Source organism: Carettochelys insculpta, chromosome 1 (genome assembly GCF_033958435.1).
Source record: "Carettochelys insculpta isolate YL-2023 chromosome 1, ASM3395843v1, whole genome shotgun sequence".
Classification (NCBI taxonomy): domain Eukaryota; kingdom Metazoa; phylum Chordata; order Testudines; family Carettochelyidae; genus Carettochelys; species Carettochelys insculpta.
This window is the reverse complement of record NC_134137.1, coordinates 105174063-105186587: the sequence shown is the minus strand read 5'-3', so window position 1 is coordinate 105186587 and position 12525 is coordinate 105174063. Positions and strand designations below refer to the sequence as shown.

At 41.9% G+C, this 12525-nt stretch overlaps 1 protein-coding gene across 7 annotated transcripts in view; it reads left to right on the top strand.

Moving 5' to 3' along the window:
• ABCC4 (ATP binding cassette subfamily C member 4 (PEL blood group)) overlaps positions 1-12525 on the top strand; it is a 227138-nt gene that overhangs the window by 50955 nt on the left and 163658 nt on the right. For 6 of the 7 annotated variants that reach the window (XR_012644888.1, XR_012644889.1, XM_074989214.1 and 3 more), the window contains exons 9-13: positions 622-726; positions 8021-8110; positions 8726-8917; positions 10797-10891; positions 11026-11112. Coding sequence is in view for 5 of the 7 variants with exons in the window: in XM_074989214.1 (XP_074845315.1) it covers positions 622-726; positions 8021-8110; positions 8726-8917; positions 10797-10891; positions 11026-11112 (569 nt within the window). In the remaining 2 variants the exon portion in view is untranslated. The remainder of the gene's footprint in view (positions 1-621; positions 727-8020; positions 8111-8725; positions 8918-10796; positions 10892-11025; positions 11113-12525) is intronic. The other variant, XM_074989223.1, reaches the window with a different exon arrangement.

The window sequence follows — 12525 nt, the reverse complement described above, 5'->3', positions numbered from 1 at the left end:
CAAATACAGTGTAAGTTTATAGTGTACGATATTACTGTTGTTGGTAAAGAAAGTACTTTGCATGCACTTTTGTTTGTTTCTTAATATCTAATCTTGTTTTTCTTTAATGTTATGTGTTGCTTGGTATACCTCTGTATTATCCAGAATATTTGAATATCCAGCAACCTCCTAGTCCTGGGGCTGCTGGATATGAAAGAGTTTACTGTATAATCAAGACTAGTGACGTGAGGGGGAGGTTGCTACAGATGGGACAGAATGAGTGGGGAAATCCGTACACAGATTGTTATATAGTCAAAATTTCAAAGAACAAATTCAGCTGATTTTGAAGTTCAGATTATGGTACCAACTCTCTCATAAGAGTTCTGAGAAAAATAATCCTGCAACCTCATTAGAAGTGTTTGTATTCCTTGAAATGTACACTTCTGGATGATACTGCTGTTGGCAGAATAGTTAAATGCACAAATATGGTTACTTAATTATGGGATACTGTTTGAAGTCTTTCTACATTGATTTGGAAGCATAATTACTAGGTTAGAGTAGTTTACCACAGAAGCCCTTTTATTTTTAATTTACTTTTCCAGGTCCTGTTTAAGCAATCCTTGCTTTTTTCTTTTACTACAGAACTTTCTAATACTTGATGAGATTTCACCATTCAGTCTGCAACCAGAGAACAGCAGTGAAGATGTCCTAGTTCATGTTCAAAACTTGACTTGTTATTGGGATAAGGTAAATCTCCCTCTGAAAAACCACAGGAATGTAGAGTTGGCTTTTTAAAACTCATATTGAATTTGCTGTTCCAAGTATTTTGAGTCTAAATAAGATAATGGGTACATTGTACAATACAGTCAATACACAAACTTATATACCCGGCTGCATATATATGAAAGCATTTAGCAGGTGAAGTGAAAACTATAGGTATGAAAATATTAACAAATTAGATTAATTATAAAATACAGCTATCTCTAAATGTTAAAATCAATTAAATAAAAAGCTTTCGTTCTGTGTGACAGTTTCTCTCAGATTGGCTGAATAGCTCTTTGCTGAAATTCTGATACTTTGAGCCCTACTTCCAACCTATCTGATGAAGTGGGTTTTACCCATGAAAGCTCGTAACTGAATAAATGTATTAGTCTGTAAGGTGCCATTGGACTCGCTTCCAGTTTGTTACTAATCAAGGACACAGAACAATGTAAAATGGAATAGAATGTTCCTCTCTGGTGACCTTTTTAGGGTACAATCTCTTCAAGAAAGGTGACAAGTCAGCCTGTGGAAGCTATCATGGCATGTTCCTCCTGGCAATGGCAGGAGAAGTCTTACCTCAAATCCTTGCACACCAACTCCTGCCATTCTCAGAAGAAATTCTCCCAGAATCCCAGTGTGGCTTCCGACCTTTTGAAGGAACAACAGACATGATCTTCACTGTCTGGCAACTTCAAGAAAAATGTCATAAACAAAACCAAGCCTTATACATTAGCTTCATCGACCTGACCAAAGCATTTGTCTCATAGCACCCTGTGGACCATCCTCTCAAAGATCGTCTGCTTGAAAATATTCATTATCATCCTGAGGCTGCTTCAGGACAACATGACTGCCACAGTGTTGAGCAACAATGGATCCCAAAATGACCTCTTTGAAGTCAAAACAGGAGTCAAACAAGACTACATCGTTGCCCCATCACCATTCTGCATCTTCATCACCATGGCCTCATTGATGGCAAGCTTCTGGATGGTGTGAATATTGTCTATAGAATGAACGAGAAGCTTTTCAATCTCAGGAGACTGAAGGCTAAATGCAAGATCTCCACGACCTCGATCATGGAGCTCCAGTACACAGATGACAATATGGTTGCTGCTCTTTCTCCCACAACCTTTTTAGACCATTGTAAGTGCCTTCGCTGAAGCATACAAGAATCTTGGCCTCACACTGAGCATCAAAAAGACCAAGGTCCTCCACCAACCCTCTCGATGGGACAATCTCATATACCTTCTATTGAAGTCAATGGAGAACTGCTGGAAAATGTGGAGTCCTTCCCATGCCTTGGAAGTCATCTTTCTGCTTAAGATGACATTGATGTGGAAATCCAGCATTGTCTGAGCAATGCAGGCTGTGCTTTTGCCTGTCTGAGACAAAGGGTCTTCAAGAGCCAGGACATCAATCCCAAGACAAAGCTCCTTGCACACTGTGCAATGGTTGTTGTGCTACTGTATGCATGTGAACCCTGGACAACATACAAGCGTAATTTGAAGGCACTCGAACAATATCATCAATGCTGCCTCAGGACAATCAGAAATATCTCTTTGGAGGATAGGTGCATGAACACTAGCGTACTGGAAGAGTCGAACATGACCAGCATTGAAGACATTATCACTCATCAGGAACGTCGTTGAACTGGTCACATGGTTCAGCTAGCTGATCAGTGCCTCCCAAAACAGATTCTGTTTTCTAGTTGGAGGAAGGACAGAGGAGTGTTGGGGGCCAGAGTAAGTGATATAAGGACATGCTGATGGCACACATGAAAAAGTGCAGCTGCGGTGTCAACATTTGGGAGAAACTTCTCCAAGACTGTTTCCAGTGGAGAACGGTAATCTGAGGGAGGGTTGCATAGGTTGAGAGGTACCACTGCAGTGCAGATGAGGAGTGGCAGAGAAGAAAAAAAGAGTGTCAAAAACTGCCCCACGCCCCTTCACCAGCTACAAACACCTGCCCCTTCTGTGATAAGATCTGCAGCTCCAGAATCGGGCTTATCAGCCATTGACGCACTCACAAATAGGACGGTGATGTAAAGATGTCCTACTCATTAATGAGTGACTGCCAAGAAGAAAAGCTTTTACTCTTTCCTGTGGTTCAGTAGAATGGCTGACTGCAGGTTAGCCATTAGTCTAGAGTGTCAGGGTGTGTGCATTGCCACACATTAGCCGTGTCTACACGTGCACGCTACTTCGAAGTAGCGGCACTAACTTCGAAATAGCGCCCGTCACGGCTACACGTGTTGGGTGCTATTTCGATGTTAACATCGACGTTAGGCGGCGAGACGTCGAAGCCGCTAACCCCATGAGGGGATGGGAATAGCGCCCTACTTCAAAGTTGAACATCGAAGTAGGGCACGTGTAGCCGATCCGCGTCCCGCAACATCGAAATAGCGGGGTCCGCCATGGCGGCCATCAGCTGAGGGGTTGAGAGACGCTCTCTCTCCAGCCCCTGCGGGGCTCTATGGTCACCATGTGCAGCAGCCCTTAGCCCAGGGCTTCTGGCTGCTGCTGCTGCGGCTGGGGATCCATGCTGCATGCACAGGGTCTGCAACCAGTTGTCGGCTCTGTGGATCTTGTGTTGTTTAGTGCAACTGTGTCTGGGAGGGGCCCTTTAAGGGAGCGGCTTGCTGTTGAGTCCGTCCTGTGACCCTGTCTGCAGCTGTGCCTGGCACCCTTATTTCGATGTGTGCTACTTTGGCGTGTAGACGTTCCCTCGCAGCGCCTATTTCGATGTGGTGCTGCGCAACGTCGATGTTGAACATCGACGTTGCCAGCCCTGGAGGATGTGTAGACGTTATTCATCGAAATAGCCTATTTCGATGTTGCTACATTGAAATAAGCTACTTCGATGTAGGCTTCACGTGTAGACGTAGCCATTGGGGTGGAAAGCATGAGCACTCCATTGCAAACCTGAAGCATTTTATTCTTTCAGTTACAATGACAACTTAAGAGTTCATTTATACATTGCTCTTTATGTAAAAAGGTCCCACAAATTCATAAACTCATAAGTGGTGTTTAAAAAGGTATTACGTAGGAGATAAATCTATTATGAGGATTTTTTGATTTTTTTAAAAGATGCTAAGGTACCTATTTCATTTCAGAACTAGCAATGCTGTGTCAAATGGCAACATATTGTGCATCCTAGTGCAGTACATTGTTTAGTGCACAGTGGCTTCTATCTGTAGTTGTATGGGTTCTTGAAGTTCTAAAAATTATATTGTATATAAATTTCATTTTATCATAAGCCATGCTGCATGCCTCTGCCAGTCTGAACCCACTTCTATAAAGGAAGTTCTATTACTCTCTTTCTCTCTGGCTTCTTATATATATATATGCAAAAGTATTTCAGTTGTGCAGTTAAATGTTAGTCCCTAGTTGGTGTCTGTTTTCAATAAAATGAGTCCAAGAACAATAACAATGAAAAGAATCCTGTGGCACCTTATACACTAATAAGTGTATTTGAGCATCAGCTTTCATCAGCCTATCCATCCATCCATGCATCCATCCATCCAGTGTCTGTTGGTTGGTGCTACGTTTGTTCAAGAACTCCTTTTAAATGAAAAAGGTTATGACTGCCAAATTTGGTGTGCAGCTTCCTCTTACCCTAACTTAGAACAAGGTCAAGGTTTGATTGTGCCTAGAGAGTGGGAAATGCCTGAAATCCCAGGATTTCCCAGAACACAGGGCACAGATAGGAGAGAGGTGAAATAGAGAGGCACAGACAGGAGGGATGCGATACTGAGAGTGGCCACTGGGGGCAGCTGCAGCACAAATAGAAAGGCCCGCAGGGTTAGAGCTCTGCCATCTTGCCTGCCACAAACACTGGGTAAGTAGCTCTCCTGCCCCAAACCAGAGCCTGCCCTGCAACAGAGGGCCTACAGGCCACAAAGGGGGCTGGTGGAAAGGGGAAGCAGTCCCCAGACAGCCTGTGGGCCAGGCGAGGAGATGCTGGAGGCCAGGGGCAGCTCCCAGACTCCCACCCAGACAGCCTGCAGGCCACGGAGGACAGCTGCAGGGGCAATTAGCCCCCCAGATTCTGCCACCACACCCTCCTGCACACTGTAGAGGTCGGTGGAAGTGGGGGCAGTCCACCAAAGTTTGGATCCCCCCTCGACAGCCTGCAGCTGTGGGGGACAGCTGGAGGGGGGAGAGCCCCTGGAGCCTGCCTCCCCCAGACAGACAGCAGACCATGAGGATGGGGGGGTTGGAGGAGGGTGGGCAGCTGCCTATAGCCTGGCCCCGCCTGGATAACCTGCAGACTGACGGGGGACAGCCCCTGGAACTGGGTCTTGCCAGACAGTCTGTAACTGCGAGGGGGCTGCTAGAGCGGTGGGACAGTTGGAAGGGGGCAGCCCCCAGAGCCTGCCCCTCTCTGACAGCCTGTGGATGGTGCGGGGGCCAGCTGGAGGGAGCAGACACCTAGAGCCTGGACCCCTCAGACAGTCTGAACACTATGGGAGGCTACTAGAGGGGCGCAGCTGCTCTGAGCCTGGTTCCCTCTCCAGACAACCTGCAGGCTGGGGGGGCAGCTGGGGGTGCGGGGAGGCCTTGGAGCCTGGCCCCTATGCAGACATCTGGCAGGCTGTGGAGGTGCTGTTGAAGAGAAGTCTGCCCTTGGAGCCTGGTTCCCCATCAAGACAGCCTGCAGGCCATGGGGACAGTTGGAGAGGGGCAACCCCCAGAGCCTGCCCTTCAGACAGCTTGCAGGCTGTGGGGGAGGGAGACCATGTTGGAGGCTGGGGGTAGCTCCAAGAGCTGCCTCCAGCTCAGCCTGCAGGCCATATTGAGGCCACTTGAAGGTAGTAGCAACCCCCAGAACCTCACCCTCACTTCAGCAGTCTACAGGCCAGGGAGTTGCGGGGTCTGCAGGAGGCAGGGTCTGCCCCCAAAACCTAATCACCGCCAGACATCCTGTAGGACAGTGGAGGTGGGGGAGCAGCCCCTGACACCTGGCTCCCCACCTGCATGGCCTGCAGGCCTTGGGCAGTTGGAGGGGGACAGTTTACCAAGGGTTTTGCTGGATTCTCCATCACTAAACGTTTTAAAATCAAGTAGGGGATGTTTTTCTAAAAGATACATTATCTGAATTAATTTCATTAAGTTCTGGAAGAGGTCAGATTAGATGGCCACTGTGGTCTTTTCTGCATTTGGAATCAGTAATGGAAGAATTTAAGACATGGGATTTGGTTAAGAAATTTTACTTAACCACGACCTTACTGAGTTTCTCATGGTTCTTTGGATCTGTGTCTTAGCTGGACTACAGCAGGAGAATTACTGTGGATCTATAAATTTTGTCAAAATCAAGTAAATAAGAAATCAGGGAAAGCAAAATTGTTGGCTTGTAGCGTTTACAACCTTTTAAAAGAAATACTCAACACAGAATGTTATAATTTTTCCAAAGATAAGGAAAGCTAATTAATTGAAAGTTTTATAGTACTCTTGTTCGAAAGGCATACTTTATTCTAGTTCCATGTTCTTTGGAGCAAGTTACTTTGGTATCAGCATGGAGCTATGGATCTTTATTAATGTAGCAATTAAATTTATATGCCAGTTAAATCATGAAACAACCTATGGCAGTTCAACAAAACAGCTCTGAAGTTAGAACTGAGAAATTTAAATAAGGTACTTAATTCTATTCAGAATTATCTTGCCCAGGAGATACTCAAATCCAAGCTTTTTTCCCTTATCTATGTTATATATAGGAAATGATTGCATATAAATGTTAACTGTATGTAATATGTTTAGGTAATTTAGGTAATTTAAAGTATGCTAATTTCTCTAGAATTTCACCGGTACCATAGACTCTCTTGCCACTTTTACTCAAGTTAAAACTTTTCTGTGGAACTCCAAATGTCTCATGCATTTGGACACATTTTAAAGGTTGAGACTCAATTTATACCCAGGATATTTTACGGCCACTACCTGATGGGTGAACCACCTGCGGGGAGGGATAGCGCAGTGGTTAGAGCATTGGCCTTTTAAACTCAGAGTTTTGAGTTGAAGCTTTGAGGGGGCCTTCCAAGGGTCTGGGAAGGTTTGTTTAAAAAAAAAAACAAAAAAACCCAAAACTGTCAGGATCATAATAGGTCAGGGGACTGGACTTAATGATCCTCTCAAGGTCCTTCCAGCTCTATAAGTTGTGTATATCTTCAAATTATAACACTGACAAATGGGTCATTTTGGCTGTTATATTTCTATAGAATCACTTCCTTATAAATAAACATATTTTGAGGTCCCCAGCTGTTGTAAACGGTTCTCGCTGTATTGAAGTAAACATCAGCAGAGAACCTAGGCCATTCATGCTGGATTGAGTAATCAGCATGTAAAAATGTCCTGTTGCTGCCACCTTGTGGGGATTAATTATTGTAGTAAAAAGATGAATTGTTCATTTACCGAAAGAGATCAAGATCACAGACAAATGTATTGTGCCTTTAAGGCACCAACTTGATTTGGTATTGGTCCAGAGATGTATTACAACATTAGTTGCAGATCCCAGTGCACGTGCATTCAAATGTTAAGGCAGATCTACTAGCCTGGAGATGTGTAGCTGTGGAAGCGGGAGTTTAGCTCTGACTGTTCCACTCCCATCCATTCCATTTGGAGAAGTTAATTCTGCTTCAAGTTCTTTGTGTAGTCAGCTGAAACCAGTCCTTGAAGTGAGAATTCTTGGCCTTAATTTTTAAAAGTGGTTAGTGAGTTTATATACTTCAGTTTTTGGGAACTCTCACCTGGTGTTCAGAAAGAGTTGGTTGCTTGTCTTTTTCTTCTGTCTCCCTTTGAACATCATCATCAACCTAGATTTGATCCATAATAGTGTAATAGCATCCAGTTCAAATATCTTTATTTGTATTCTAGTGTCAGTGAGGTGTTCAGCGCTATAAAACACACAGTTAAAGGCAGACCCTAATCCAAAGCCCATTGATTGATTGCAGTTAGATCATGGCTGTAAGGAATTTACAATTTAAAATACCTGTTCAAAGAAGCGATGAATTCCCATTTTACTAGGAATTGAAATATTACAATTAAAGCTCAGAGGGAGAAATGCAACATGTGAACAAATGTGCTGTGTGAACTTAAGAAGACATAGAAGACAAAGAAGAAAGATAAATATATATTTTAATAGTCTCATGTTTATTAAATATGTGGATTTGTATCAGCTGATTTATTTTTAAGAGTAATTTTATGTTTTTAAATTATGTTTTTAAGATAATTTTGACATAATTTTCAGTATTGAGAAAAATTAACTTATTTTTTCCTTCATAAATTCACAGAGTTTGGAAATCCCAACCCTTCAGCAACTTTCTTTCACTGTCAGACCAGGAGAATTACTGGCTGTGATTGGCCCTGTGGGAGCTGGGAAAGTACGTCATAATGTGTTGCTCTTGTTTGCATCGTTTTGCTACGGTTCTGGTGGATGCATGCACTGAAATTTTATGAATTTCTTGTGTTGTATAATACATATAGATGTGCAGGCTGGAATACAGAATTGTTCGTGAAATGCCACTTCTTGTGAAGAATATGGCCTGAAGTTCAAAATTAAGTCCTTTCTTTTCAGTAAGAATGTGAAGGTTACCAGTACCTGGATATTTGTTTGGGTAAATGGGTGAAATAACTTAGTTGGTAACTTCATAGTTTTGGAATTCTTTTAAGTTTTGTCCTGTTAGGTTACCATTATTTTAAAAATGATATAACCAACTTTGTGAAAAGGTGAAATTTTTAGAAGTACCTCAGTGACTTCCATTAGGGGACTTTGGAGCTTTCATCTCACTGAGTTACAATGGGACTAGAATTCTGAAGTCATTTAGGTGCTTTTGAAAAATTTATCCAAAATTTTTTACACATTAAAATGAAAAATTAGTTTTTGATTCTGCAGTGAGGGCAAGTATCATTACTTTTTTGTGTTTCCTTTATTGTGTTCAAAATCTGAGTTTATCAACTTTTTTTAAATCATCAACCAACAGTAACCTCTCTTGCAGTCATCTCTCTTGAGTGCTGTACTGGGTGAACTGCCTAAAGACAAAGGTTTGGTGGATGTTAGAGGAAGAATAGCTTATGTGTCCCAGCAGCCATGGGTATTTCCTGGCACCGTGAGAAGTAATATATTATTTGGCAGAGAATATGATAAAGACAAGTATGAAAAAGTTCTAAAAGTTTGCGCTCTTAAGAAAGTAAGTGATTTTCTTTTGAATGTTGATTCTGTTTTAGCAAAAGCCAAGATTGTTTTTCAATTTAATGTTGCAATGATAGCTAATATTTGTTGTGTTGTGTAATCTATAGAATTAGTTACTAATTTATATGTGAGATAAAGTAATGCTGTAATTTAACACCATGCATAGCTGCTTTATTAGATCTACGTATTAAAGCAAATTCCTACAATTCAAAATAAATTCACTGGACAGAGACTGGTTTTCTGAGAAAGCTAGGACAAATTTGATGTGAAAAAGCTAGTTCTAAGTATTTTGTTTCATAGTGGCCATATCTACTCTTGCCCCTCCCTTTTGGAAGGGGTGTGTTAATGAAGCACTTTGGAACAGGTTAATGAGACACTTTTTCAGTATAATGTTGGCCAGTCGTGCTTTGAAAGTGCTGCTTTCGAAGTGCAGACTGGCTGTGTAGATACGGGTACTTTGAAATACACCTCACACTTCTAAATTCCCTTATACCCAATTTGTTTTCGGAATTAGGTAATTTCAAAGTGTGGGGTTTATTTCCAAGCGCCTGTGTCTATACAACCAGTCTGCATTTCAAAAGCAGCACTTTTGAAATGCAACTGGCTGCCATTGTGCTAATGAGGCACTGAATATGCATGTCAGCGCCTCATTAACCTGTTCTGAAGTGCCTCATTAACATGCCCCTTCCAAAAGGGAGGGGCACGTGTAGACACGACCAGTGAGTTTTAGAGATGAATTGCGTGCTTAAATGAGTTAACAAGGTAGAACACAAACATTTGTAATTGATACCACTTGGCACATTTGTTTTGCAGAGAGCCTGTATACAATGCTGTACTCTCTTTAAGAAATGCAATGTGCATATTACAAAGTGATGTACATAGCTGGTTAATACTACACACTGGACAACCTGTTGAGCTCTTGTAGCTTTGTGGAATGTTTCTGAAAGGAGTGTGTGTGCCGGCGTCTGTTTGTGTGTATAGAAGGAATTTTTGACATGTGATACAGAAGACGGTTAAACTTATTTGTCAAGAAACAGCCGTTTTGCTTGGTGGCTAAAAGGGTAGTATACTGCATATCCTGCAGCATGTTATGATATTCTTGTCAGCAGGTATAGTTGAAACGTAGACTGTTACAGTGATGGAAAATCTTTTTGCAGAGTTGTTTTTACATACTGTAGATAGAACTACTTTAATCTATCCTGCTGTTCTGGTTAATTGTCTGAAATTCCAAGTTTTAGTGAGTTCGTACAGAGCACAGATCACATTTCTTAAAAGCCAACATTTTAAAGCGCCTCAGGCTTAAAACTGACTTTTCGCCTTATGTCAGTTCTGCTTTTTTTAGAGTTTTTTCCTCAGACTTATGGGTGGTTAAAAATGCAGTGAACGTACTGAAAATGTTTAACAGGACCGACAGCTACTGTGGGCCTGAGGCCAGGTTTGTGGGGGGTAGAGCCTTAGGTGGAAGAGGTGGGGCCCAGGGCATGCAGCTCTTAGTGCTGCTGGGACCACGATGCTGGCCCCCTCCTAGCCCTTGGAAACCATGTAGAGCAGTGAAGCAATTTTCCCCAGGTGCTTCAAAGGGGTCCAGAGCTCCTGGCTGCTGCCACAGTTGCAGTGGCAACGCCCTGGAGCTCCAGGCTCGTATGCAGTTACTCCCCTTCTGTGTGCTGTTGGTGGGCCTGAACATGTTGTATGGCTTGGAGGCTCATCCCACTGCATTGTTCAAATGCCTTGTGTATCTGATACACTCTTTTCTTAATACAGTGATGAAGGAAAATAGGTTCAGTGTCATGGTAAAGAAAGTAATTTTGATTTAGATGTAGGAGATATTCCTTCTGTAAAGAATTTTTACCACAATATGTTCTCTATCTTCACAGGACATGCAAATGTTAGCGGATGGGGACCTAACTATGATAGGAGATCGTGGAGCTACATTGAGTGGTGGACAGAGAGCACGTGTAAATCTTGCCAGGTGAAAATTCCGTTTCTTGTAGTATCTGTTGGTCTGGGTATACCTATCATGGTCACTAGTGACTAATAGAAACAAGCTAACTATAAAGAAAGTATTTGGCACTGACTTGACTAACATTTCGTTAAATGTTGTAGAGCAGTGTATCAAGATGCAGACATCTACCTTTTGGATGATCCACTGAGTGCAGTAGATGCAGAAGTTAGCAGACACTTGTTTGAAAAGTATGTTACTGTTTTGTTTTTCTTTACGTTATAATTTAGATTCAACTGGGAAAAGTCAGAAAAATATTGTTTTTAGAGACAATTCTGCCTCTGTGATTTATATTCTCAGTGTTTTCTTCCTGAGCTTATTCTTCAACGTATTTGCATGAAAACAGTTAATCTGTTCATGCTATTTCATTCCTCATTTGAATCCATAATCTATTTTGAGGCCATAATAAATAGGATTATATTTTTAAGGGAAAAGTGCCATTTTCTTGGAGCAAAATGGTAAATTTGATAGGGCAGTATTACATTTCATAAGCAAGTTTTAATCCCAAACAGTTTATAATGTTTCAGTCTACACCTGAAGAAAGAACCAAAGAATTTTAGAGCTTTAAGTTGTTAATTGCAACTTTTTGTTCTAAGTGTTTGGGAGAAGCTTCTCCCTTCTCTTTTATGTCTTTGAGTGATTTTCTTCTTCTCTCTTTCTCAATAGTTTAACTGTCTCAAACAGAGGAAATAACAAGTCATGACTAGCCTAGACACTTGGAAGCTGTCTGAGGAGACAGGAAAGAGAAAATATGTTTCCCATAGAAGAAAGGGGAACCTAGACCTTTCCTCATTCCCACGGAAAATAGAACTGTTCTTTAAGAGAATTAGGTTCCCATTCTTATACATATTATGGTGGTTTTCTTTTCTCTCATTTCTGCTTTTAGAAGTGTGCTCTACAAACTCAGATAGATAACCCAGAAACAAGTTGAGTAGGCCAATATACCTGATACGCACTTATCGGTACTGACAGGTCTGACCCAAGACCTGTTGCAAGTCAAAAGAAAGATTCACATTGATTTCGGTGGGTTTTGGATGAGGCCCTGAACAAGATTGTTTTCTTGATATCTATATTTGTTTTGCTTTTCAGTCTTGCACACACCTCCATAGACATGCAAAAAAGTAACATTTAGATTAATTAATTGCACATCTTAATATCTGTTGGTGAGTTTTATTTAGTTATTTAAAATTTCCAGCTGCATTTGTAGACTAGTTGAAAATTTTTTTTTCACATTCTCATTCATCAGACTGATTTTGTTTCTTTCAGTAGACCATATACAGTTATGTGAGCCACCATTTTCTGCTTTTAGGTCTTAAATATGACGTAATTGGTCCATAGGCCTTTTGTTGGGTGGAGGGAGTGGGGGAGAATTTTGCCTTCTATGGCCTAGTCTACACCAAGCGCCTCCCAGATGATCCAAGATACGCAACTTCACCTATACAAATTGCATAGCTGAAGTTGACATACTTAGACCTGCTTACCACCGTGTCATCTTTGTCGAAGGTCAGTGGCAGTTGGTCTCCCATCGACTTTGCCTACTTTGCTTGGCCTGGTGGAATACCAGAATCAATGGGACAGAACACGGAAATCGATTTAGCATGTCT